The 24,568-nt window shown below is 44.0% G+C and overlaps 1 protein-coding gene and 1 long non-coding RNA gene across 2 annotated transcripts; one reads left to right on the top strand and one right to left on the bottom strand.

The window, feature by feature from the left end:
- Positions 1 to 5,585: 5,585 nt before the first annotated feature.
- On the top strand, positions 5,586 to 18,093 carry LOC130197208 (calphotin-like). Its single transcript, XM_056419766.1, has 11 exons — positions 5,586 to 5,766; positions 7,768 to 9,852; positions 13,261 to 13,308; positions 14,554 to 14,880; positions 15,223 to 15,255; positions 15,414 to 15,479; positions 15,894 to 15,974; positions 16,570 to 16,662; positions 16,812 to 16,910; positions 17,014 to 17,119; positions 17,292 to 18,093. Exons 1-10 carry the CDS (start codon positions 5,722 to 5,724, stop codon positions 17,074 to 17,076), a joined length of 2,940 nt encoding a protein of 979 aa, XP_056275741.1. The 5' UTR covers positions 5,586 to 5,721; the 3' UTR covers positions 17,077 to 17,119; positions 17,292 to 18,093.
- A 4,912-nt stretch (positions 18,094 to 23,005) lies between these two features.
- On the bottom strand, positions 23,006 to 24,337 carry LOC130196488 (uncharacterized). The gene is made up of 2 exons (XR_008832256.1): positions 24,064 to 24,337; positions 23,006 to 23,490 (listed from the first exon to the last, which is right to left on the bottom strand). It is a non-coding gene; the product is annotated as an uncharacterized LOC130196488 (long non-coding RNA).
- Positions 24,338 to 24,568: the final 231 nt, after the last annotated feature.

Here is a 24,568-nt window from a genome sequence, read left to right as displayed (position 1 = left end):
CCGGATACTCCACAGAAAGTCCCCGAGTACTCAGATATTTTTGAGAAAATATCTTGTGTTTAACGCTGTAAGAAAAAGAGAGTTATCATCTTCTTTTCCTGCATATTTAAAAAACAAAATCCCTCATGTGCGACAACAATCAACCAGCCACCCCTCAACATCTGCTGGGCTTCATCCAATAAATACCAACATCCCAAACAACATAATTCTGCATATGTATGCCAACTGGGTGTGTCTTGTGTTTAAAAATAATAATAATAATACGTGAAACCAAAACAAGATGGGAGCCGGGGGGGAGGGGCGCTTTGTACATCTTCATCCTCGCCCAGCAGATAAGAGCTGAAGGTTGACTGGTGGCACCAGTGGAGCTTCTGAACACAGCTCAGTTTCACCGGGTCCCTCAGTGACAACACTGCCTTGTATTCAGGGACTCAGTCGATTGTGACGTGGCCCTTCAACCTCCAGCGTGCCCCAAAGAGCAGTAAACTTTCTGTACGCACTTTAAATAAGCAGCAACGCTTTCGGCTATGTGACCTGACAAACCTGCAGAGCTCACTCCGCTCAGCAGCAACACATTCCTCTGTGACACATTTGCTCGAGTTGCAGGTGCATGTCACCAACGTCTTGACGTCAAACCTGACCTCAATACGCTGAAAACAGCCTCTGAAAGCATACAGCATATTTTGAATTTAAGCTTAATTGGTTCTCCTGATTTCTTGACAACAGTAACAATGTGCTGCAAACATCCTTGGCGTGTTCTGCCATTGAATAAATACCACGCTAGTGAGACGTAGACTGTGAAGCGGCCCACAATGCAATGCAATGCTATTACAGATAGTTAGAATACCTCTCTGATAGCTTTTTATGGCCAATGAGTTCACTGGTAATATCTGAGAGAGGAGTAACTGTTGTGACGAGGGTGATAACGCCTTGAAATTACTAGATAACTGTCATTTTCAAACAAAATTCGCGATAACATATTGCAAGAATTTCACAACAGCATTTGAAAGTAGAATAAAGAAAAAGCAAGTCATAGCAAAGAAAGAAAGTGACATGACTTTTTATTATGGGAAACTCCTGATGGTTCACACGTGAGGCAATTAGAACAACACAAAAGTGAACAGGATTGTAATACACGGTCCACTCACAGGAAACAAAGAATCACTATCATCATGTCACTGAAGCCTCCTCCAACACATACAACGTGCATACAACATGCATACAACACACATACAACACGCAGACAACATGCATACAACATGCATACAACACACAGACAACATGCATACAACACACAGACAACATGCATGCATCATGCATACACCACGCATAGAACGCACATACAACATGCATACAACGCACATATAACATGCAGACAACATGCATACACCACGCATAGAACACACATACAACATGCATACAACATGCATACACCACGCATATAACACACATATAACATGCATACACCACGCATAGAACACACATACAACACATATACAACATGCATACAACATGCTTACACCATGCATACAACATGCATACACCACACATATAACACACATACAACACACATACAACATGCATACACCACGCAAAGAACGCACATACAACATGCATACACCACGCAAAGAACGCACATACAACATGCATACAACACACATACAACATGCATACACCACGCATAGAACACACATACAACACACATACAACATGCATACAACATGCATACAATATGCATACACCACGCATAGAACGCACATACAACATGCATACAACATGCATAGAATGCACATACCACATGCAGACAACTCACATACTAAAAGACACATGACTAAAAGTTAATAAAACTTAATGACCATATTTCCATTAGCATGCCAGCATGTTAGCGCTGAGCTCACAAAATCCAGCTAAGCATGATGAAAGTCTGCGGTTTGTATCGTGCCCTTAAAAACCCCGACAGCTCCTGCTTCGCCACACCCAGAAATTCATTTAGTTTTTGTAACGACTGATATCCAAAACATGCAACAGAGATCAAACTCGCTCTATTCTATCTTCACTTTTTCTCCTCCCACCAGTTTTGTCGTTGCTTTACAGGTCTACAAAATGGCAACTTACTTTTTAAACATGTTATCGACAACCACAATGAAAAGATGAACCCCGAAAACTGTTAGCCATTTCAAACCAATTGTTCGACATCTCTAAATCCCCGTGAAGCTCTTTCTACGGGACCGACTGTAATGATCCCAGATATACCCAGATTTTCCGTCCCAGTGGTCCCAGTGAAGCCATGGTATAGCTGAAAGGTCACTCTGATCCCGCCCCTGCAGTAGCTGTATTCTGCTCAAGTGTTCCTGAGCTACGGTGACTATATCGTGCAAAGATCACATACGCTGTGTAGAAATACTTAATGCATGGAATCCATTTGCACTCGTAAACTGCAGAGGAGTAAATCAAGTTATGAGCCTTCAGGCCAGGCCGCCATGTTGTAGGAAGCCAACTCTGTTTGTATATACTGTATATATATATATATATATATACAGTATATATATATGTGGGACGAATAAAGGAATATCATATCATATATCATCGCCTCCCTCCCCAAAATGAAATCACAACTTACACCTTAATTCCTTTCACGGCAATATATATGTGAAGTATAGACACCCGTGATGGAAGTTCAATGGTTCATTTACACTTTCAGAAGGATACATTTGATATAGTAACACAAATATTTCATGGTACAGCTGCCCCCAAGGAGCTGGAGACAATTGGTGTCAACGCATGTAGGCAACGTGCTTTCTTTCTCTTCATCCCCTGGAGGAGACACATACAATGAAAACCATTATCCGGCTCCGGGGGTTTTAATGAATGCATATAAGTTATTTGCTATGGAAGAGTAGCTCTTTGTGTGTTTTCCTCTTGTGTTTTTCTTTTTTCTCTCCAATAATATGATGTAAAATGTACGCGCAGCATGCTTTAGGATCTGCGTGTTACAAAACGGACTCAAGAGAGGACAGAAAGTAAACGACAAACATGTATTTGAGAGCATGTGCGCCTTTGTTGCCATGTGCTTGAGTCAAAACGTATTTCTGGTCCAGGAAAAGGGGGGCGTGGCACTCCGAGAGCCCACGGACCACTCACTGCGATCAAGCCAGCCGCCACTTCGAAAAACACAGTCAAGCCAGCCCGCACGATTTTTTTCAGTACACGTATATACCAGGCATTTACGGTGCGAGTGTGTGAAAACTGTTTTCAAAATAAGAGCGAACTTCCGGTGAACGTGATATGACGAAACACGTCATTAAATACAGATATAGTGATAGATTAAACTAAATGAAGAGATGAAAAATCATGAATGGTATGAATGATGAATACATTAAATGAAAGAAAGTAATTATTCCAATATTGGGATATTCTGATTTAGAATTTCAAAATAAAAGATAAAGAAAATCACATTCATGCGCAAATGTGTCTAATTTCAGAATAGATTTAGAACAAAATGGTGCGTAGTTATACAATATTTTCACTTCTGATTCATGGTAGAGTACCTCAAGGTGTCATCCAGAGATAATCAAGACATTCTGACGTTTGATTTCTAAATGAAAGCACTTCATAAAGAAAATAATAGTAATATATTTCCAATAGTTGAATTTTATTTTAAGCAAATCCGTAACTTTCTTGAAAAAAACTACAGTGCAGTCTTGTTATTGGTGACCTCAGCTAGGCCCATGATTATTTTCATGAGATATTACTCTGTGGATTTTGAATAAATTCAATTTAAAGTTAGCGAAAAATATATATTATTAATATTATGGCAATATCTGAATTTTATTTTAAGCAAATCTGTAACTTTCTAGAAAAAAATTACAATGTAGTCTTATTAATGGTGACCTCAGCTAGGCCCATCATTATTTTAATGAGATATTACTGTATGGATTTTGAAGGAATTCAATTTAAAGTTAGCAAAAAATATATATTATTAATATTATGCCAATATTTGAATTTTATTTTAAGCAAATATGTAACTTTCATGAAAAAAGTTACACTGCAGTCTTGTTATTGGTGACCTCAGCTAGGCACATGATTATTTTCATGAGATATTACTGTGTGAATTTTGAATAAATTCAGTTTAAAGTTAGCGAGAAATAAAAATTATTAATATTATGCCAAAATTTGAATTTTATTTTAAGCAAATCTGTAACTTTCTTGAAAAAAGTTATACTGCAGTCTTGTTAGTGGTGATCTCTGCTAGGCCCATGATTATTTTTATGAGATATTACTGTGTGAATTTTGAATGAATTCAGTTTAAATTTAGCGAGAAATAAATATTAGTAATATTATGTCAATATTTGGATTTTATTTAAAGCACATCCCTAACTTTCTTGAATAAATTTACATTGCAGTCTTGTTATTGGTGACCTCAGCTAGGTCCATGATTATTGTCATGAGATATTACTGTGTAGATTTTGAATAAATTCAGTTTAAAGTTAGCAAGAAATAAATGTTATTAATATTATGGCAATATTTGGATTTTATTTAAAGCAAATCTGTAACTTTCTTGAAATAAGTTACACTGCAGTCTTGTTAATGGTGACCTCTGCTAGGCCCATGAATATTTTCATGCGATATTACTGTGTAGATTTTGAATAAATTCAGTTTAAAGTTAGCGAGAAATAAATATTATTAATATTATGGCAATATTTGAATTTTATTTAAAGCAACCCTAACCCTTTTTTCAAGAAAGTTACAGATTTGCTTAAAATAAAATTCAAATATTGGCATAATATTCATAATTTTTATTTCTCGCTAACTTTAAACTGAATTTATTCAAAATCGACACAGTAATATCTCATGAAAATAATCATGGACCTAGCTGAGGTCACCAATAACAAGACTGCAGTGTAATTTTTTTCAAGAAAGTTACAGATTTGCTTCAAAGAAATATCAAATATTGGAAATATATTACTATTATTTTCTTTATGAAGTGCTTTCATTTAGAAATCAAACGTCAGAATGTCTTGATTATCTCTGGATGACACCTTGAGGTACTCTACCATGAATCAGAAGTGAAAGTATTTTGTAACTACGCACCATTGTGTTCTAAATCTATTCTGAAATCAGACACATATTTGCGCATGAATGTGATTTTCTATATCTTTTATTTTGACATTTTAAATCAGAACATCCAATATTGGAATAATTACCTTCTTTTATGTATTGTATTCATCATTCATTCAATTCGTGATTTTTCATCTCTTCAATTAGTTGAATCTATCACTATATATGTATTTAAATGCGTGTTTCGTCATGTCACGTTCACCGGAAGTTCGCTCTTATTTTGAAGACAGTTTTCACACGCTCGTACCGTAATGCCTGGTATATACGTGTACTGAAAAAAATCGTGCGGGCTGGCTTGACTGTGTTTTCCGAAGTGGCGGCTGGCTTGACCGCAGTGACCACTCTCTCCCTCTCTTTGATGGAATGGTTGCATAACATCCAACCAGTAGGGTAGTTCGACTCCGATTCAATCGTCTCTCTGAGCTGTCGTGCACGTGCACGTGTGTGACGTGGGTGTGTGTATGCCTCGCGCTCTTGTCTCTCCACGCCCCCCATCTTTCATCCCAGTCCTCCCATAGGTTCGATGCAAAGGTAACAGAGCGACCGGGGGCTTGATAAAGATCGACTTTATCCTCGTGCTTTCTTCCACCAGCACGCAGCAACATGCCGAGCAATAGAAAGAAGAACTCGCGTCGCATGAAGAGGGTGGTAAGTGGCGGCAGCGTACACTTTCTTCACCAAGTTTATAATCTCATTACGATCAAATACAAATTGTATTGCTTGGACTATTAACTCAAATCCGTCCATCTCTCGAAAGATGTGGACGCAAATTGACTAACTACAACTAACGTAGTTATTTTAACTCTTCATTTGAACCCTTTTATATGTACACTGTATATATGTATATATACTTTAAACGAAAACTGGAGCGATTGCAGAGGTACAAACGCGTGTTTTGCACCTGTGCTTAAATGACGTGTCTCACGAGAACATTTAAATATCAAGCTAAAAGTGACCGAAGTTTTATTTCCACGATGTGGTTGCGTTTCTTGCGACACGCTGAACTCCAAGTCGCGCTCCAAAACGCTCTAACCCTTGTGCGTAAAATCTCGCTCTCATGGAAGACTGCGCCACATATGTACATCCTAGAGTAAATCGGAATTATACAAACTTTTTAAGTGGCACGACAGAAGCCTCTAGCTTGCAAGCAGGTACAGGAGAAAAGGATAACTGTGCACATTTTGGGCTTTACGGTCGTGCGCCACGTGCGCTCTCAACGCGCTCTGGATAAAACGTTACATGCTGGGATGGGGATATTGCAGGTTATTAGATTATTGTAGGTTATTGTTATTAAACATAGATCATTTGACTTCATATGGCTTTATATAACATGTATCACATTTATTTAAAACAAACCTGTTTGCGAGCACAAATAGCCCCTCCCCCCCCATCTCCCATGCACAAAGTACATACTGTACAGTACACACAAGACGTCACATGATGATGATACACTGCTTCACATCATATCAATAGTCATAATTCACAATGTGGAGAAGCAGCAGGGGAGACATTTCTACTTCTGAACATCCGGTGCCCAAAGAAAAGAACATTTCCCAGTGAACATTAATGTTTGTGTCTAATTTCAATTTAACAACTAAATGCTCACTTGAATCCCCGTTCTCAGACACTGGGAAGACTTCTAGGTATGTGTGCATGAGTTTGTGGCCTTCCTTCTCGGCCCCTCCCCCCTCCTTGAAACCTCTCTCTGGTACCACACAACTGTATTTGGTAGTGTGTTGACGAGAGGAATGTCTTGCATTAGTTTTGCCAGAATGGAGTCTGCACAGAATCTCTCTGATTCGCTCAGTCTGGGAGCGATACTCGAATAAAAAGCCCCTGAAGTCACTTACAGCTCCATGCTTTAGCCCCATTTCTCGAGATATCGATGCACAGGAAGTGAAAGAGCGGCCTCAAGATGTGTAGCTGAATGCTGCCCTTGATTGATTTAAAGTTATAGTTCGTGGTTTGGGGCAAACTATTTGAGGTCATAGATAAAGGGGGCAGGGGAGGGAGGGGGGGGGGTTGTTTTGATGGTGTCTAGTGGACAGACAGAGACATAGGCAATAACTGGCTGCCAGTCTAACAAAAGCATTTTTGGGCCAGTGATTGTAGCGTGATTGTAATGTGATTAGGCCCACTGTCCGGCCTGCGGGGTGCCCGTCAGGGCTGCTGACCTGCACAGTTTCCATCCCCGCTTCACCAGACCTGTCAAGATGGCTCTGATTCAACTAATTAGCCACCGTTAACTAACTTCTCCCATTTACCCAGCCCCTCCCTCCAGTGGTGTGGAGTCCTAAAATCTCTATCAAAGCCTGAGGGGGTTTTGTCCGGGGCAGAAAAAACATGTCGGATGGCATGCCTGGTATTCCTGCAGACAGAAATGTGCGAGAACGGCCCGCTGCCTGACAACAACACCAGTATCTGAACAGGACAAGCGACCCCTGGATCAAACCCCTGAACTCACATTTATGAGTTCATAGATTTTGTGTCACTAAACCCTTTGACTTGCCAAATATCAATCCAAGTTACCCAAAACTTTTAACATTTTATTAAAAGAGTGTAAACTACCATTTTAATGCATGAAAACCTTTCCCATTGTTATGACTAGACAATAATCATGAACCCCAATGTGTCTTTTCCCTCTTGCAGCAGGCCGAGAGGGGAGTCCTTGAAGAACAGCATGCAGCCGACCCGGCAGTCAAAGCGACTCCTGCAAATGCAGTGAGTGGGCCCCCTGCAGCGAGCTCGAAGCAAGCGGCTAAAACTCCAGCACCAGTAAAGATCCCAGAGGCGGTTCCGATTGCTGTCCCAACTGTGAAGACCCCCATCGTTAAACCAGAACCAATTGTGGAAAAGCCGGTCTCGGTTCCTGTGGTCTCTGTGCCCGTGGAGGAGCCGGTCTCGGCGCCTATTGAGGAGCCGGTCTCTGTGCCCATGGAGGAGCCGGTCTCTGTGCCAGTTGAGGAGCCGGTCTCTGTTCCTATTGAGGAGCCGGTCTCTGTTCCAGTTGAGGAGCCGGTCTCTGTTCCAGTTGAGGAGCCGGTCTCTGTTCCAGTTGAGGAGCCGGTCTCTGTTCCAGTTGAGGAGCCGGTCTCGGTGCCAGTTGAGGAGCCGGTCTCGGTGCCAGTTGAGGAGCCGGTCTCGGTGCCAGTTGAGGAGCCGGTCTCGGTGCCTATTGAGGAGCCGGTCTCGGTGCCAGTTGAGGAGCCGGTCTCGGTGCCTATTGAGGAGCCGGTCTCGGTGCCAGTTGAGGAGCCGGTCTCGGTGCCTATTGAGGAGCCGGTCTCGGTTCCTGTGGTCTCTGTGCCTATTGAGGAGCCCGTCTCGGTGCCTATTGAGGAGCCGGTCTCGGTTCCTGTGGTCTCGGTGCTTGTTGAGGAGCCGGTCTCGGTGCCTATTGAGGAGCCTGTCTCGGTTCCTGTGGTCTCGGTGCCTGTTGAGGAGCCGGTCTCGGTGCCTATTGAGGAGCCGGTCTCGGTTCCTGTGGTCTCGGTGCCTGTTGAGGAGCCGGTCTCGGTGCCTATTGAGGAGCCGGTCTCGGTTCCTGTGGTCTCGGTGCTTGTTGAGGAGCCGGTCTCGGCGCCTATTGAGGAGCCGGTCTCGGTTCCTGTGGTCTCGGTGCTTGTTGAGGAGCCGGTCTCTGTGCCTATTGAGGAGCCGGTCTCGGTTCCTGTGGTCTCGGTGCCTATTGAGGAGCCCGTCTCGGTTCCTGTGGTCTCGGTGCCTGTTGAGGAGCCGGTCTCGGTGCCTATTGAGGAGCCGGTCTCGGTTCCTGTGGTCTCGGTGCTTGTTGAGGAGCCGGTCTCGGCGCCTATTGAGGAGCCGGTCTCGGTTCCTGTGGTCTCGGTGCTTGTTGAGGAGCCCGTCTCGGTGCCTATTGAGGAGCCGGTCTCGGTTCCTGTGGTCTCGGTGCTTGTTGAGGAGCCGGTCTCGGTTCCTGTGGTCTCGGTGCCTGTTGAGGAGCCGGTCTCGGTGCCTATTGAGGAGCCGGTCTCGGTTCCTGTGGTCTCGGTGCCTGTTGAGGAGCCGGTCTCGGTGCCTATTGAGGAGCCGGTCTCGGTTCCTGTGGTCTCGGTGCTTGTTGAGGAGCCGGTCTCGGCGCCTATTGAGGAGCCGGTCTCGGTTCCTGTGGTCTCGGTGCCTGTTGAGGAGCCGGTCTCGGTGCCTATTGAGGAGCCGGTCTCGGTTCCTGTGGTCTCGGTGCCTATTGAGGAGCCGGTCTCGGTGCCTATTGAGGAGCCGGTCTCGGTTCCTGTGGTCTCGGTGCTTGTTGAGGAGCCGGTCTCGGTGCCTATTGAGGAGCCGGTCTCGGTGCCTATTGAGGAGCCGGTCTCGGTTCCTGTGGTCTCGGTGCCTGTTGAGGAGCCGGTCTCGGCGCCTGTTGAGGAGCCGGTCTCGGTGCCTATTGAGGAGCCGGTCTCGGTTCCTGTGGTCTCGGTGCCTGTTGAGGAGCCGGTCTCGGTGCCTATTGAGGAGCCGGTCTCGGTTCCTGTGGTCTCGGCGCCTATTGAGGAGCCGGTCTCGGTGCCTGTTGAGGAGCCCGTCCCAGTTGAGGTAGCGGTGCCAGAGCCAGAGGTTGTGGTGTTGGAACAGACAACGGAGGTGGAGGTCGAAGTCGCGGTCACTGAAGAAGCCCCCGTTGTTGAGAGTCCACCTGAAGAGCCCTCGACAGTTGAAGCTGCCATCGTGCAGGAGGCTGAACCCATCATTCCTGAACCAGAACCAGTGACAGAGGTAAGAACCGTTTTGTGTCATACACATGAACTACTTGGTGAGGTTTTGGTAAATGCAGCACACGACAGCACCCAATATAATAAATTGGAAAAATCCACCATCAACATTAAATTTGTATATTTCTGACCAGCTATATCTGAATTGACCAATATTCATACATTGTGGATCTTTTAGTTGCTGTGAGCTCACGTGTAGTGTGTGTGTGTGTGCCGTGGCTTTGTTCTGTGGGAAGGGAGGTGGGGTAGGTGGGTTGGGGTGTGAAGACAGAGGGAACAACGTGTTCCATTTAGCGAAGGGGTGGAAGACGGAGCCAGTTCAGCAGTCGTGGTACATTATCACCTCCATGAGAACATGCCTGCGCCATGAAGCCTTCTTTAAACACGTGGCCGGGTTTTAAATGGGCTGCTTGGATAAGCTTGATAGGGAGTTTGTTATCTATTTGTTTATCGAGGCGTTCCCTTCATTTAATGATGGCGCTGCCAGAAAGGTGGTCCATGTTGGATCGCCTACATCTGATATGACCAGTTTTAAAAAGAATATTCTTGCTCAATTAAGTCATTTTGAGATTTACAGAGAATGAAGTTACCGAGTAAGATGCAAAAGCTTGCCGTCTGTCCACTATATATTTGCTATAACTTGAGTTACACCACTATAAACAATGTCCCAAACATGTCTTACTCTTTAAGTCAACAATGTCTTTTTGTGTGTGCAAGTCTTAAAATGATAGACTGCCTTGCTTCATGCTGCCAACATTTACAGCCTTTTTGGATCAGAATGTTCCCGTTCAGCAAATAGACTGCAGGCTATGTGAACACACAAGCTGCAAACTCTACATGCATGTGCCTAACCTCAGTACACACACACAGACACAGACACACAGACACACTGAGCCATGACCACATATGGTGCACATGCATGTGCGGACATGCGCCTGTGCTAGAATGCAAAGCGCTGGCCAGTAACAAGAGACAGGAGGTGCCATTAGCGTAGCCACTCAGCAATAAAAGACAAACAAAGAGGTTTCTATTGGAAATAGCCAGCCCAGTTTATATTTAAGCCATGATACTGGCCACCCCTTCCCTCCCCTCCTTCCTCCATCCCCTCCCACTTCCCCCCACCCTCCCCTCGCGTGCCTCCCCTCATCCCTCGCTTCTTCTCTGCTCCTTCGCTGGTCGCAGATGTGTTCAGTCGCTCACAAACACACGCACTTGAAAGTGAGAATTTGTCCGCGCTGGTGCTTTTAGACTGCAAAGCTCACACAGTGGCAGGTTTGATTTGTGGGTTGTGCTTTGTTGAATTAGCTTTTGTCAACCTTGACTTAATGAAACTTTGCTGTCAGAGGCCTTAAAGGGATCTTCACTCTGTGACACCTTCGTGTCAGGCTAGAGTCGGTCACCACGAACGTAGTCGGGCAGTCGTTGATCAGAGAGGGCCTAAGATGGGGCAGATATTCAGCTGGCTTTGGGACCACAAAGAGCCGGTGCCTCCACTTCGGGCCGTCACCGCGGAGAATCAGGTGAGTTTAAACCCACCACCTGATTTTGAAGACCTGCTGAGTGTGTCGCGTGTGTGTGCGTCTGAGGCGACGGGTGTGGGGCTGAACATTTGGTACCAGTTGGCTCCCAGCCAAAACCCCCTTCAGCCCCTCACCCTTGTTTCCCTCGTAAATTCACTCTTCCTCCCCATCACGCTTCCTTCCCTCCCACCACTGGTTCCTCTCCGTCTCCCCTTTCTATGGCCTCCCTCTTTCACTTCTGTCTTCGCCCCCCCCCAATTAGATCGTTAACCCCGCACATGCGCACACCTAGTGCTGACCACAGTTTTATCACTACGTCTTTAAGTTGGGATATTGATCACCTTTTGGTGTGTTTTTTTTAAACTTCTGTATTTGGTATTTGGATGATTCAATTGTTTTCATTTTATTCACATTTATGCTAATTACAACGTGTTTTTAAAATTAATCGGTGAGCAAGTTTTTTTCCGTTTGATCACATGAGAAAAAACTGCTGGGTGACAAAGACGATGTGATACATTTAGCTTTTTTTCAAACCTAGTTGAAAAAATGTGCACCTTATTCCAAAGCACGTGGGGCACGACCACCCCTCCTCCCACAGAGCTCCGCACACGGAGCCCTCCCCACATTTCCGTGCATTTTTTTTGGGTTTGTTTTTCCAGGGCTCTAAAGACATCTATAGGGCTTTGTTAGCTCGACCGTACACTGTTGCAGTCAAAAGGCCTTTTTTTGGTTTACTTTCTTTGCTTTGCACGTATTTGACGACTTTTTTTGCACTATGTTTGTATTCATGTGCAAATAAGTAGAGAGAAATGAAATTGTTTCCCTAAACTGTGCGTGTGTGAGCATACAATTGGTTGGAGCACATGGCTCCTACAGGTACACGATGTCCTCTGTGTTTTAAAAGTGGCTGCTTCTAGATCGGCTTTAGTGTGAGCTGTATTTGTCACTTAGTGTGACTGTTGAGGCAGTATCTGAGAGCAGATCAGTTTGGGACTAAGTGTTCTGTCCTGGGAAAGACTGAAGGGAGTGTGTCAGCTTGATGTGAGTGTGTGTGTGTGTGTGCTTTCCTGTATAGCAAAAGGAAGGCCGATAGTCCGCTCTCCCCTATACCGTCCCTCTCAGACTATAGCTGGAGTTTATATTTACTCCTCTCACCTATGTGCACATTTTCCCCCACTGGCCTTATAGTTGATAAAATCCTGGAGAACAGGATTGCTCACCTCCCCAGTAGCACTGGAAAAAAAGAGGTGAAGATGGTCACGTAAATGAAGTGTTAAGAAAAAGCATTTGAACTGAGGAGTTTGAACTCTGTTCTAACTACTGTAGATGCATAGACTCGATGCTAGCAGCCATTTTGCACCTGGACCTGTCCCACGTTGAAGACAGGCTGGTACGCTATGTAAATAATTTACTGTTGGTCTATAAAGATTTGCATTATTCATGTGCTGCTCCCTGTTGGAGCCACTATAGCTCAACACAACTGGATGCACAGCGGGTTGCCGCCAGTAGCTATTTTGGCTACTGCCAACTGTTTCATGCCGAATCGGTCGCAAGGCTATGAAAGTCGCCCTGGCAGAGAAACATTTTAAAAATATAGGTGCCTTCTGTCCTTATATGGACATGTGTCGAGCAAATAAGCATTTCTATAGATGTAGTAAAAAGTATGTAAATAACTTTTCAAAAAGATGTAGTTTTAGAATTGTTTTTTAGAAAGGTCGATTAATAATGTGTGTGTGTATACTATATATTTCCAGTATATAACTACTTGTAACATTCCCGTTGAACGTTTGACGGTACCTCCCCCTCTCCTGAACTCAAATTACACGCATTCCCAAAGAAGAGTGACTGATGTGTAAGTTAACTTTCTTCTTCTTCTTCTTCCGCCTATATAGGTCATACCCCCAGCTGAGGCTCCTGTAACAGCGCCTGTTGAGATCGAGGTAAGAACTGCCCCACCACCACACCGCCACCCCCTCCACACACACACCCCCTCCACACACACACGTTATCAAGTCTATAACTTGCTCAGGCAGTATATCGTTTCGGTTCAGGCCGGCGGCAATTTGCACAAGTGTGAACGAGTATAAGTGGAGCGCAGCATGATTATTGTAACAACTTTCCACGGAGACAACTCGACGTGTCACTTAGGTTTCTGTTTCAGAAAGTTTTCCTTGGACGGATACGGTAAAAAAAAAAGTATCCCTGGCTACCGTCCGCATGTTGAAGTGTTCTTTAGAGAGCCACTGGACCCCAAAGTACTTCTCCATTAGTCTGGGTTACATGACTTATACTTTTTTGTGTGTGCCATTCATACGACATAATGCAGAGCATTCATCCAGCACAGTAAACCTTTAACACATTTTCGGTGCATGTGCTACCAAAACAGTTGCGGAAGACGCCAACAAGTAACTCGGGAGTTGCCACTTCTCGGAGCGCTGACTGAAGTCTTTCAACGGAAAAAGTTTTCCCATGACATAAGCTTCACCTTATGAAAGCAAGCCACACTCCCCTCCCCCCCAGAGCTCGTTCTCCTACATAACATGGCACTCCTGATCAGGAACGCCTTCTCCAGATGTTTGTCAGGGAGAGAAGAAAGAAAACCTCCTACGTACTCATGTTTACTCATTAATAACACGAGTGGCAGTATCGATGCTAATCACTGCCAACAAAAAACAAAAAGAAACAACCAACATAAAGCTTTCAGGTGACATAAGTGAAGCAATTGTGAAATTTGCAATTAAGCAACACAATAAAAAATAATCGGTTAGCTTTTTACCGTTGAACATAACTAAAAGCTGTGCGTTATATTTATTATGTTTGTTATTGAGGCTGTTAAACGGCTATTATCGTGTCGCTTCTATGTCCATCCGTCCATCGACCAATGCAGCCATTTGCTTAAGTGAGATTTTTATTTCTCATTCCTGTAGATTCCGACAGAGGCGGCTGCAGTCGAAACCACAGAGTCTGAACAGGCAATGCTGCTCTTCTTTAGAAGCGAGGCTTCACGTTGCAGTTTAGATCATGTCGTGCATGGGAGGGCATCGTTTTGTCCACTTTATATTCCCGCCCAGGGAGAAAACCCTCGTTGATGGATGATTCCTGTGAACAACGTGTTGCCCGTCTGTCGCCCTGTTGCATGCGGCATGCTTTTTTTCAATGTGTGCCGTGTTTATTTGCGTGTGCAGACGCATGAAGCCTCCGAGCCGAAGACCGAGGCGTCCGTAGAGGTGGAGGAGGCGGCGGCCGTTGAGACTGAGGTGGCAGTCGCGGCCGATATCGCCACGCCAGAGCCTGAAACCATCGCCGTGGTTCCTGCTGAAGCCGAACCCGCCGCAGAGGAAGCAATTCCCGAGGCAATTTCCGAGGCAATTCCGGAAGTGGTGGAGGAGGTCGCCTCAGAGATAACCGAGCCAGAAGAGGAGGCTGTCGCCGTCGCCTGTCCTGCGGAGCCAGAAGAAGATGCTGAAATAGAAGTGCTGGTTGAGGAAGACGCGCCTGTTGCCGTCACAGAGGTGCCACGTCGATAACAAATTACTTTCCTCGCCTCTCGAACTTCTTTTTTCTTTTTCTTTCATCCGCCGAGAACGAAGATGCAGAAGTGCGTTTTTGACTGGTGTAGTGTTGACATTTCTAGAGTGTGATGGCGTGTTGTGTGTGTGCAGCATGTGGTTTGAACAGTTGTGGCGGTTTCCCGTTCTTAATTATCTATCTAAATCCTTTTAAAAAGATAATTAAAAAAAAACCTTGTTACTGTTTAGGTCTTCATGGCTACGTCTGTTTTCTGGCATAGTTCTTTATTCATATAATGTGTAACCTAACAACAACAAAGACTAATGTGTCCTGCTTCATTACAGGATGCTCCTGCCCCATCGGTGGAAACCCCAGTGGTGAGTATTGTACTTATTCTTTCCCCAATCAAATACATTCTATAGTTAACTTATTAACTTCTTCAGAGGCACACTTTCTCGAAGGCTTTGTATGAATAATAATACAGAAGTAGAAATGTGGAGTTTCTGCTGAATCTGTTTCTCTGTTGTGCCTCCAGGTGCCAGAAACCGTCCCAGAGACTCTGGTAGAAGAGGCTGAAGCCATCGCAACTGAAGTCAACGAGGTAAAACCTGAACTCTGAAACCATTTCATTCTACATGTTATGCGGCCATTTTTGTTGTTGGGATGACTTGCATTCTGGATGTTGATCACCCTGAAATCGGATCTTTATGGGTTATGCTACAATGTGCTGACTCTATTAAGTCACTGTTTGGATCTCTTCTATTTGATTTGATACTAATCCAACATCCCCATCTTAAATACATGATGTACATTGATGGAAATACACTCCGCTCTAACCTTTTAAAGCTATTTAAAATAACTAGTTCAGAGGCTTCGCTTGCCATTTTCTCCTGGGATGCTGACTAATTAATTTGCCTCCTCCACTTTGTCTGTCCCGTGTGTGGGTGTGTGTGTGTGCGCTGGTATGTTGAACATCTTAAAATGATCTCCTCATTCTCTCCGTCTCCGCACACAGAGCGTTGCAGACAGCCTGGTCGATGACTTTGTCGTCACAGAATCATCGGTGGAGGTCGCCATTGCCACTGCAGTCCAGCCGGTGAGGATTGCAGACAGGATTTCATCATCAATAACCGCAATTGTTACTATTATTAATATCTAATATATAAAATATTAAGATTACATCAACAAAACAAATATACAAATCATTGAAGCAAACAATATAAACAATATCTTATGTATAAAACATAGCAAGCATAATAAATATTTCACATTAACAAAAAACTAAAGTAAACAGTTAACCTATCAGTAACTTTGTTTAAATCACTTCTTGAAACCCATTTTTAGAGAGGAGCTTTTAAGTGATGTCGTCCTTTTATGCAGTTCTTTGGTTCCCCTAATTTAGTTTGTCTGTTTTTTATTTTATATTTTAATGTTACTATTCTATTTGTTTTTCCTTGATTCTCTGCAGAGCACTTTGTAAACTTTGTTTTTAAAGGTGCTATATAAAAAAAGTTATTGTTACTATTATTATCTCTTAGGTCACAAGAAAAATATATTTTACACGCCTCTTATAATCAGAATAGTTCCAGTTGAAACGGCAAAGCTGACATGAGCTGTTGCTTTGGATTCCATTTGTGCAAACTTCATTTTTCGCTTCTTTTTTTCCATCTCTCTCTGCTTGCTATATTTAGGAAATTGTGGAAGTGAATGACAACAAATCAGAATCAGTGGATGTGATGTCCGCTGAGGAGCCTGCTGCTGCCCCTGCAGAGGAAATGGCCGTAGTGAGTCACTGTATACAGACATTACTTACAAATAAACGCATGAGTCCTCCTGTGTCACTTTCTTAATTTATTCAGATTATCCAAAAATAATCATAAATGTGGGGCTCTCTAACCACCGCTCTCTCTCTCTTCCTCCTTTTCTTTACCAGGACACCAGTGCTGAGGAGACGAGTTCGGACATCCCATCAAAAGAGCCAAAGCTAGAAATCTGCGACATACCGTGTCAGATGGTGCAACTCAGCGCAATGGTGAGTAAAACAGTTATTATTACACTCATAAATGTCAATGTTTATCAATAATGGGAATATCCCAGTGGACTAACCTGATGTAATGTGTGTGTTTGCTGCTCAGGAGATGTCAATGGAGGCGACCCTGAATGGACACATGGTTCCAGAGGTCTCCATTGAGGGCTAGATTCCCGTCACACACCTCGGGAGATCTTTTTTTTGTTGTCTTTGTAAGTTTCTCGCAACATGGAATCGGTCAATTATCACGTAGATGTAATCGAATTTTCTTTCTCTGACCTTCTGAGAAGCTTTATTTTAATAAAGAAATGAAAAAAAAGAAATTCAGTTTCAACCACTCGCAGCTGCCAATAACTAGGCCCGTGTCTTCTTTGTGTCTTTCAGATTCCCCCTTTGGCCATTTGGAGGACTCAAAGCTATACAGCTGATCTTGTTAATTTTTTTTAGGGCTTATGCATGGAAATCTCAAAAGGATGTCCACACTTTGAAGTGCCTTTCTGGCCCCGGTTCCTGTCGCGTAACACCAAACCAGATGTCACTATGCCAAAAAAACCCGCCGCATTCAAGGCAGCAGAACAAGCCGATAACCAACACGTGAACAAATACATTTAAAAAAGGTGAAAGAACAAAATGAATTTGCATTAAGAGTGGAAGCAGACGTGCTTTAGAGATTTTAAAAAATCCCAGAGAAATGGCAGTGCCTAATATTTTTGTTCGTCTCCAGTGCTTCGGCTTCAACGCTGCACACACTCATTGCAGGTGAACTCTGTAGCGTCGTTGAATGTGGCTACAGTTATGGCTATAGTTGTACTTGGGCCTCTGTTCATATGGGTGGGAGGGACTACTTGCTCTGTTTCCCCCCCCCCAAAAAGACTCTTACAAACCTCTTCATAGCCCCCCATTTCTGTCCCCAGTTCTCCTCTCTGCCTCAATAAGTGCCATTGGTGCGACACTAAAACGCATCCCAAAGCTAGAGTTTCAGGTTTATTGGCAACTGGAAAATGACAGTTTGAGGGGTTGAGCTGAGGTCTTTCTTTTTCCCCTCTTTTTTTTTTTTCACTCATTAAAATAAATTTTGTATTTACTATATAACGTGCTACAGTCTTGTGTTCAAAATCTGTGATCTGGTGAAAAGGATACTGTCGAACTGCCGTTGGTCCAACTTCTAAATAAAGCTGTAACTGACGCCCCGAGTACTTGTTTGACTTTTTCAACGCACACAAATTGCACAAACTATCTAAAATGTAGAAATATTTGAGTGGATGCTAAAGATACATTTAACCCTTGTGTTGCCTTAGGGTCATTTTGACCCGAATCAATATTACACCCTCCCCCCGCTTTAGGATTAATTTGACCCCATTCAATGTTTAATGTCGGTGTTCTTTCGGTAGTCAACAAACATAAAGTGCCTCACACTTAAACTTGGAAAACAATATTAATTCTAATAATTTTCTGGAGGTTTTAATTGCTGGTGTCAAATTGAACCCAAAGGGTAAAATGTTAGTAAATATAAAGGTAACAGGAGGGTGAAACATTGAATCGGGTCAAAATGACCCATAGGCGGGGGGAGGGTGTAATATTGATTCGGGTCAAAATGACCCTAAGGCAACACAAGGGTTAAAAGATATAAAATGTGGTATATTCTTTTGGCTAAATGTTCCAGTTCTGTTCTGGCAATAACTGGCTCTCAAAGATGACATTCTATAAAATTCTTGTTTGGTTCTGAAACAACTGGAACACTGTTTTCCAATTGCAAATTACTCAAATAAAATGGTCAGTACTAGTAGCTGAAAAAGGCAAATAATTGGTGGTAATGTTTTAGGTACATTATTACAAGCTTGATTGTCAGGCATACTTTTGTTTTGAAAATTCTAATGACAGGATGCGTCTCTATAACGGCTTGCTACTAAATGACTCATTACCAAAGAGTACATTTCAGATATTAATGTTTCACCACTGTTGGTATACAAAATGGGGAGCCTCGTTATAAAAAAAGAAAAGTAATTAATAGGGCTGTCAGCGTTAACGCGTTAATCTATGCGATTAATTTGGCCGCGATTAACGCACTAAAATATTTTAACGCAATTAATGCAACTTTGTTTACTTCCGGTGTGCGTTGAAGTTGTTGCACTCCTCTGAGTGTCAAGCCGCGGCAGTCCGCCTCCTTCCTCCCGTCTGCTCCTCCATATTCACAGAGAAGCAGAGGGCGGCGTGTCGGTGACGCGAGGCGGAAGGTGCAGGGCTGTGTCTACTACCGCGCACTTAACGAAGTACACTGCGTCGCTGATGAAGTGCTGTCTCAAATGGAACACTTACGTTAACCACTTGGCGGAAGTGACGGACGCAAATCTGTTCACGGCACCCGCGAAATTAAGCCGGGAGTGACGTATGCAAATCTGCTTGCGATACCCTAACCCTTAAAGTGACAAAATGAATGCACTTCTTGCCCTCTTGTTGTACCTTGTTTACCCCTTTCTCCACCCCATGTGGAAACTGCGATACCTCCACAATTGCGGCAGGAGCCTCCGCCTTCTGGCTGAAGTCGAGATGGTATATGTAAATTTAATTGTGATTTTGCCTTACCGTCACAGAGCTTCATGTAGTAGTTGCAATTCAATTCTCCTCGCTAGGTATGCTAAATTCTCAATTATCTTTGTCAGAAGTAGCCTTCTTCTTTGCAATCCACATACACACCATATGGAAATAAAACATGACAAATCTGTACATGTTTGTCCCTAGATTCCAATTAGTTTTAAGAATTATCCACTGAAATGATAGGCATCATCTGCTTGAATTCACACAGTAATAGGCCTACTTTGACTGACTGTACTTTTATACACATCTCTGTTGTAGTGAAGTTTACCCTGATACAGGAATCAATTAGCAATTGAACACACAGGCATATTAATTATTGTTACAAACATGCATCAATTCTAATATAAATCAGAAAACGCAATAAAAGACTACACAACCTCAATGACAACATTTTATTGATAAAATGACTTGCATATTAATATAATCTTCCCTTCCCCTCCCCACACTCGACAGCAGCCACCCAGTCCCAGGCGGCGCTGCTGTATCAATGTTGCAATGCCACTGCTGGCGTTGTGTTGTGATGGCCACAGTGACATGAGGGTGGACTTCAGGCTCACCGAGAGTCATTCAACGCCCTCATGGCTGTGCTGGGCACTGACTGACCACGGTTGGGGCCCCGAGATCTCCTGTCTAGTTTTTATTTTTTGGCTTGCCAGCGCCACCTCCTATCGGGTGGTGGCCAGGGCCTTCGACAGGCCCCGGGCTCAGTGCATGATGCCAGGGTCCTGAATAACAGCCCCATCTTCTATGAGCAGTCATACCCTCCACCAGGATACTGTATCCTTGGGGATGGTGGCTACCCTGCCTGTCCCAACCCATCTGCCTCATGACCCCCTTCAGGCAGCCTGTCCGCAACCACCTCCAAGCACGCTACAACTGCTGCCTGTCAAAGGCGAGGTGTGTTGTGGAGAGGTCCTTCTAGTCCTGCGGCATAGCAGACCAATTGTTCAAATTGTTCTAAAAGCACCAAAATTGGCACACATGTAGATTAATATATTCTAAACATTTTTGGATATGGAGGCATTCAAGATTAGCCCTGTGGAAGATATGGTGGCCATTGTTCAAAATGGCCGCCATTTACCATTAGCGTCATTACATAGACTTCATTATGTGTCGTTAGTATGGTGCTAGATGGGCCAAAATTCCTTTTTTTTACATCAGAATTAACATCAATAAGTGTTTAACATATATTTAGATGAATCTTCTCAAAAATGGCCCCCAAACTGGCCGCCATTTTGTGGAAAAAGTGGACATTTGATGAAGATTCCAATACTCAATGACATAATACCTCTAATAACCAGTACATGATTTCAGGAACACACTAATTGCTCAAGTTGCTTTTTTATTTCAAATTGCTGGCAAAATTGCAATGGAATGGTAGTCAAAATAATACACAGAGTACGGGGAGTTTACAGTATGGTCAGATTGTAGTTATATAGTCGACCAAAAGCCCAGTCTCTAGGCACAGTACTTACAGTTATACATTTATGGATAGATCTAATATAAATGAACAAATCTAAGTGGCTTCAAGAAGAGGACACAATAAACAGTTGCCAATACAATAACTTTCAGTATTGTGTAATCCTGCAGTACATACATGTAATACAATAACGTAGATTTTGCCACACTATGTTAATTATGATTCTGAACTTTTCAAATCTGGTCACCAGGATTATGAATGTCTACAGATCATAATGTTGGCTAGCAAGTTTTCTGTCCTAATCTACTGGCATTCGCCTTCACAGAAACACAGACCCGTGCATTGCAGTGAAGCCTTCTTGCACTTGCAGCGGTTTCTGCAGCCTTTCTTGCATCCGCAAGACACCAGCTCATAGCAGGTCTTGGATGCCTCAGGAGTGTGGTCCAGAGAGGTGTCTAGGGCCCATCATCACTCCGATGCCAGCCCCAGTCTGTTGGTGGAGGGAGCACGGGCTCTGGTACCAATGCCTGGCCCCAGACATGACCACCCTGAAGGGCAGATCTCTTCACATGCTGCTCCAGAGCAGCGTAAGTTGGCGGGATGTTCTGAACAGAGCTCTTCTTTGCAAAGAGCTTCTTTCTCGCCTTGTTGACGTCCTTGCATTTGCTTGTGCGGTCATACAGGAGTATTACAAACCTCTCGATGACGACTTTGCTTGACACTGTTGAACTTGAGAAGCTGCGCAATGGAAAGAGCTGCTTGTCTCGAAGAGGAATGGCTTTGGTTCTTGATGCTGGGGCCATCCAGCACCATATTTACCATTGCAACTAGTACGTTTGGCACAGAGTCCTCCTGACAACCGCCCGGGAATGATCCACGGAATCGGTCAGTGTCTTCAAACATATATCGCCGAACTATCTGTGCAGCACGCGCAAGGTGAACTGCCTCAGTGTCACAGTCTTGCTCGCAGGCTTTGCCTAGCGCTTCACCAATGTCTTCATCAAACGCTAGTAGAACATCTCGGCCTTTGCTCTGGGATCTCAGGCCTGGTAACTGGGCTAACAGGCGCTCTTTCAGCCTTGTGCTATTAACTTTCTTGCACAAAGCAACCCGAGCTGTTCCATTCTTGTCGTGTATAGCTTTGCAAGATCTGCGAGTCTGAAGACTGGGGCGGTGCCCTCTTCTAGGTGGGTTTCCTCGATATACAGGACCAGTTCAGCCAGTACGATTCTTGACATCACACCTTCATGGTCAGTTTTCTGCTCGGCTTCTACAGTGGTCTTTGCACGATAGTAAAGAGCCAACAAACACTTGGAATGGTACTTGGCCTCCAGAGCCACCATATCACCCATGCTGAGCCTGGCCATGAGTTCATTGTCCCCAACTTGCGCTGCACACTTCTGTACGCGTGTGTCCACCTGGAAGGTTGCTACTTCATGTAGGGTCTCTGTGCCAGACTTTCCACAGAAAAAGCAGGAGGTGCCGCTGGTAGTGGCTTCTTAAGTGTGTGTTCTGGCGCGCTTGCCTGGGACATTGTCAGTACTACCAAATGCTGAGCTGCTTGCGATGAGTCTCTTCTCTGCTCTTTGTAGCATTGTGTTATTGTATTGGAGCATACATGTTTTATGCCACTTGGCCTGGTGGGCAACCATTGTCGCCTCAACACCTTGTCCTTCATCTAGTCTCTGTAACTGAACAGTTCTTGGCAGTTTTCCTAGTTCATCAAACTTGACCAAGTTTGCAGCCATTGTCGTGTATCCACTCCCAGGGTCTCGGCGTTTAGACAGTACTGGGCACACAAGTGACTCTGTTGTCTCCTCTTGACATACAAGACACAGCTTCCAGTTTGTCTCAGGAGGTGTTGTGGGAGTACGTTGCTCAAAAGTATCGACCAGTTGGAACTTCTTTGCCATGGCTGCAGTCTGGAACAACGCGTCTCTGATGTCAGGTGGTGCTGCTGCTGCTGCTGCTGTAATCCACCACCAGTTGAATGGTTATCAAAGCCTCACCTGCAAAGACACAAAACACCACCATGTTACCACAAGCTACTACTACAAGTACCATGACTATCAACACTATACTATTACTGCAGCCGCCATCACTGCCACCACCGCTGCCGCTGCAAAGTAAAATTCATTTTTCTTGTAAAATGGTAGCCATTTTATTTGGTAAGCACACAAGTATGTGTAATTGTACACTACTTATCACCTCTAGCATCCACAAAAAGACAAATTATGGTACATATTCAATGACGCTAATGGTAAATAGCGGCCATTTTCAAAAAATGGCCGCTAAATGTGCTACGGGGAGAATCTTGAATGCCTCCATATCCAAAATTGTTCAGAATGTATTAATCTACATGTGTGCCAATTTTGGTGCTTTTAGAACAATTTGAACAATTGGTTTCGTATTTTTTACTATGCCGCTGGGCTATTCTGGATACTGAAGACGCGATGGCGGTCCATCTTCTTAAAGGCCCTGGAGGTGGATGTGAGGTGCCAGAGGTCATTGGAGCCAGATGCAGATGTCGGGAGGGCAGCAGAGGACCAGCACCTCCAGGAAACGTCTCTGGGGCAGGAAACAGAAATAGGATCCCCATTCAGTGCTATGTCCCAGACCACGATTACATTTAAATTAATACATACACGACATTAAAAAAACAACACACAACGATGATTGAAAGCTACAATTATTTCTAGAAGGACAAGCTTAGATAGCTGTCGTAACGGTATTAATTATCGGGCGGCATGTGTGCAAACGTTTGCGGTGTCATGTTAACCCGTTATTAAACTGAGCATATCCATTGTTAATCCATTATTAAAATTGCTATTTCGATTGGTTAACAGAACAGCCGTTGTTTAACACTGTCCGATGACTGACATAGCTATCTGTCGTCGGACTTGCCGCTGGAGCAAGCGCCTGGAGCCCGCCACCTGCCCCGGCTCGTCAAGCGAAAAGTGTCCGATAAAAGTGCACCTTCGTCGGACTGGCCGGGTGGTGGATTACCCAGCTAGTTTATCATAACTGCCATGCAGATCCAATGGCATCTAATGCTACCTAGGTATGCTCACTAATCTGATAATGGCATGTTAGTAGTACATTGTAATACCAGTACAATGTGTAATTACCGCTGATACTTACATTTACGGTCTGTAGCTTCGTGGTCTACTGCTTGTGCTGTCCGCCATTGTTTTAGAAATAAAATGAAAAGCTGGCGAAAGGGCTCCTCCTCTTCCGCTACGTCGCCAAGATGGCGGCCGCTTAGGGCGAGTAGTGTCCATCGTTTTACACTACATTTTTTGCCCGTTTGCAGTGCACCATCCGGGTACTTTCAGTGCACTGAATTCTGCTGGTTTTTTCAGTGGCGCACTTCGAACACTGAAAGTCAGTGCTCGAAGTGCTCAAGTGCGCGGTAGTAGACCCTAAGGCAACACAAGGGTTAAAAGATATAAAATGTGATATATTCTTTTGGCTAAATGTTCCAGTTCTGTTCTGGCAATAACTGGCTCTCAAAGATGACATTCTATAAAATTCTTGTTTGGTTCTGAAACAACTGGAACACTGTTTTCCAATTGCAAATTACTCAAATAAAATGGTCAGTACTAGTAGCTGAAAAAGGCAAATAATTGGTGGTAATGTTTTAGGT

This window comes from Pseudoliparis swirei, chromosome 7, assembly GCF_029220125.1.
Source record: "Pseudoliparis swirei isolate HS2019 ecotype Mariana Trench chromosome 7, NWPU_hadal_v1, whole genome shotgun sequence".
Lineage (NCBI taxonomy): Eukaryota > Metazoa > Chordata > Actinopteri > Perciformes > Liparidae > Pseudoliparis > Pseudoliparis swirei.
This window is presented reverse-complemented; position numbering and strand designations above follow the sequence as displayed.

Bases quoted from the DNA above. Each gene is read 5' to 3' on its own strand.
- LOC130197208 (XM_056419766.1), top strand. From the start codon at position 5,722: ATGCCGAGCAATAGAAAGAAGAACTCGCGTCGCATGAAGAGGGTG. The intron at 15,975-16,569 runs GTGAGGATTGCA...TGCTATATTTAG, and splicing joins TTGCCACTGCAGTCCAGCCG to GAAATTGTGGAAGTGAATGA. The intron at 16,663-16,811 runs GTGAGTCACTGT...TTTCTTTACCAG, and splicing joins CTGCAGAGGAAATGGCCGTA to GACACCAGTGCTGAGGAGAC.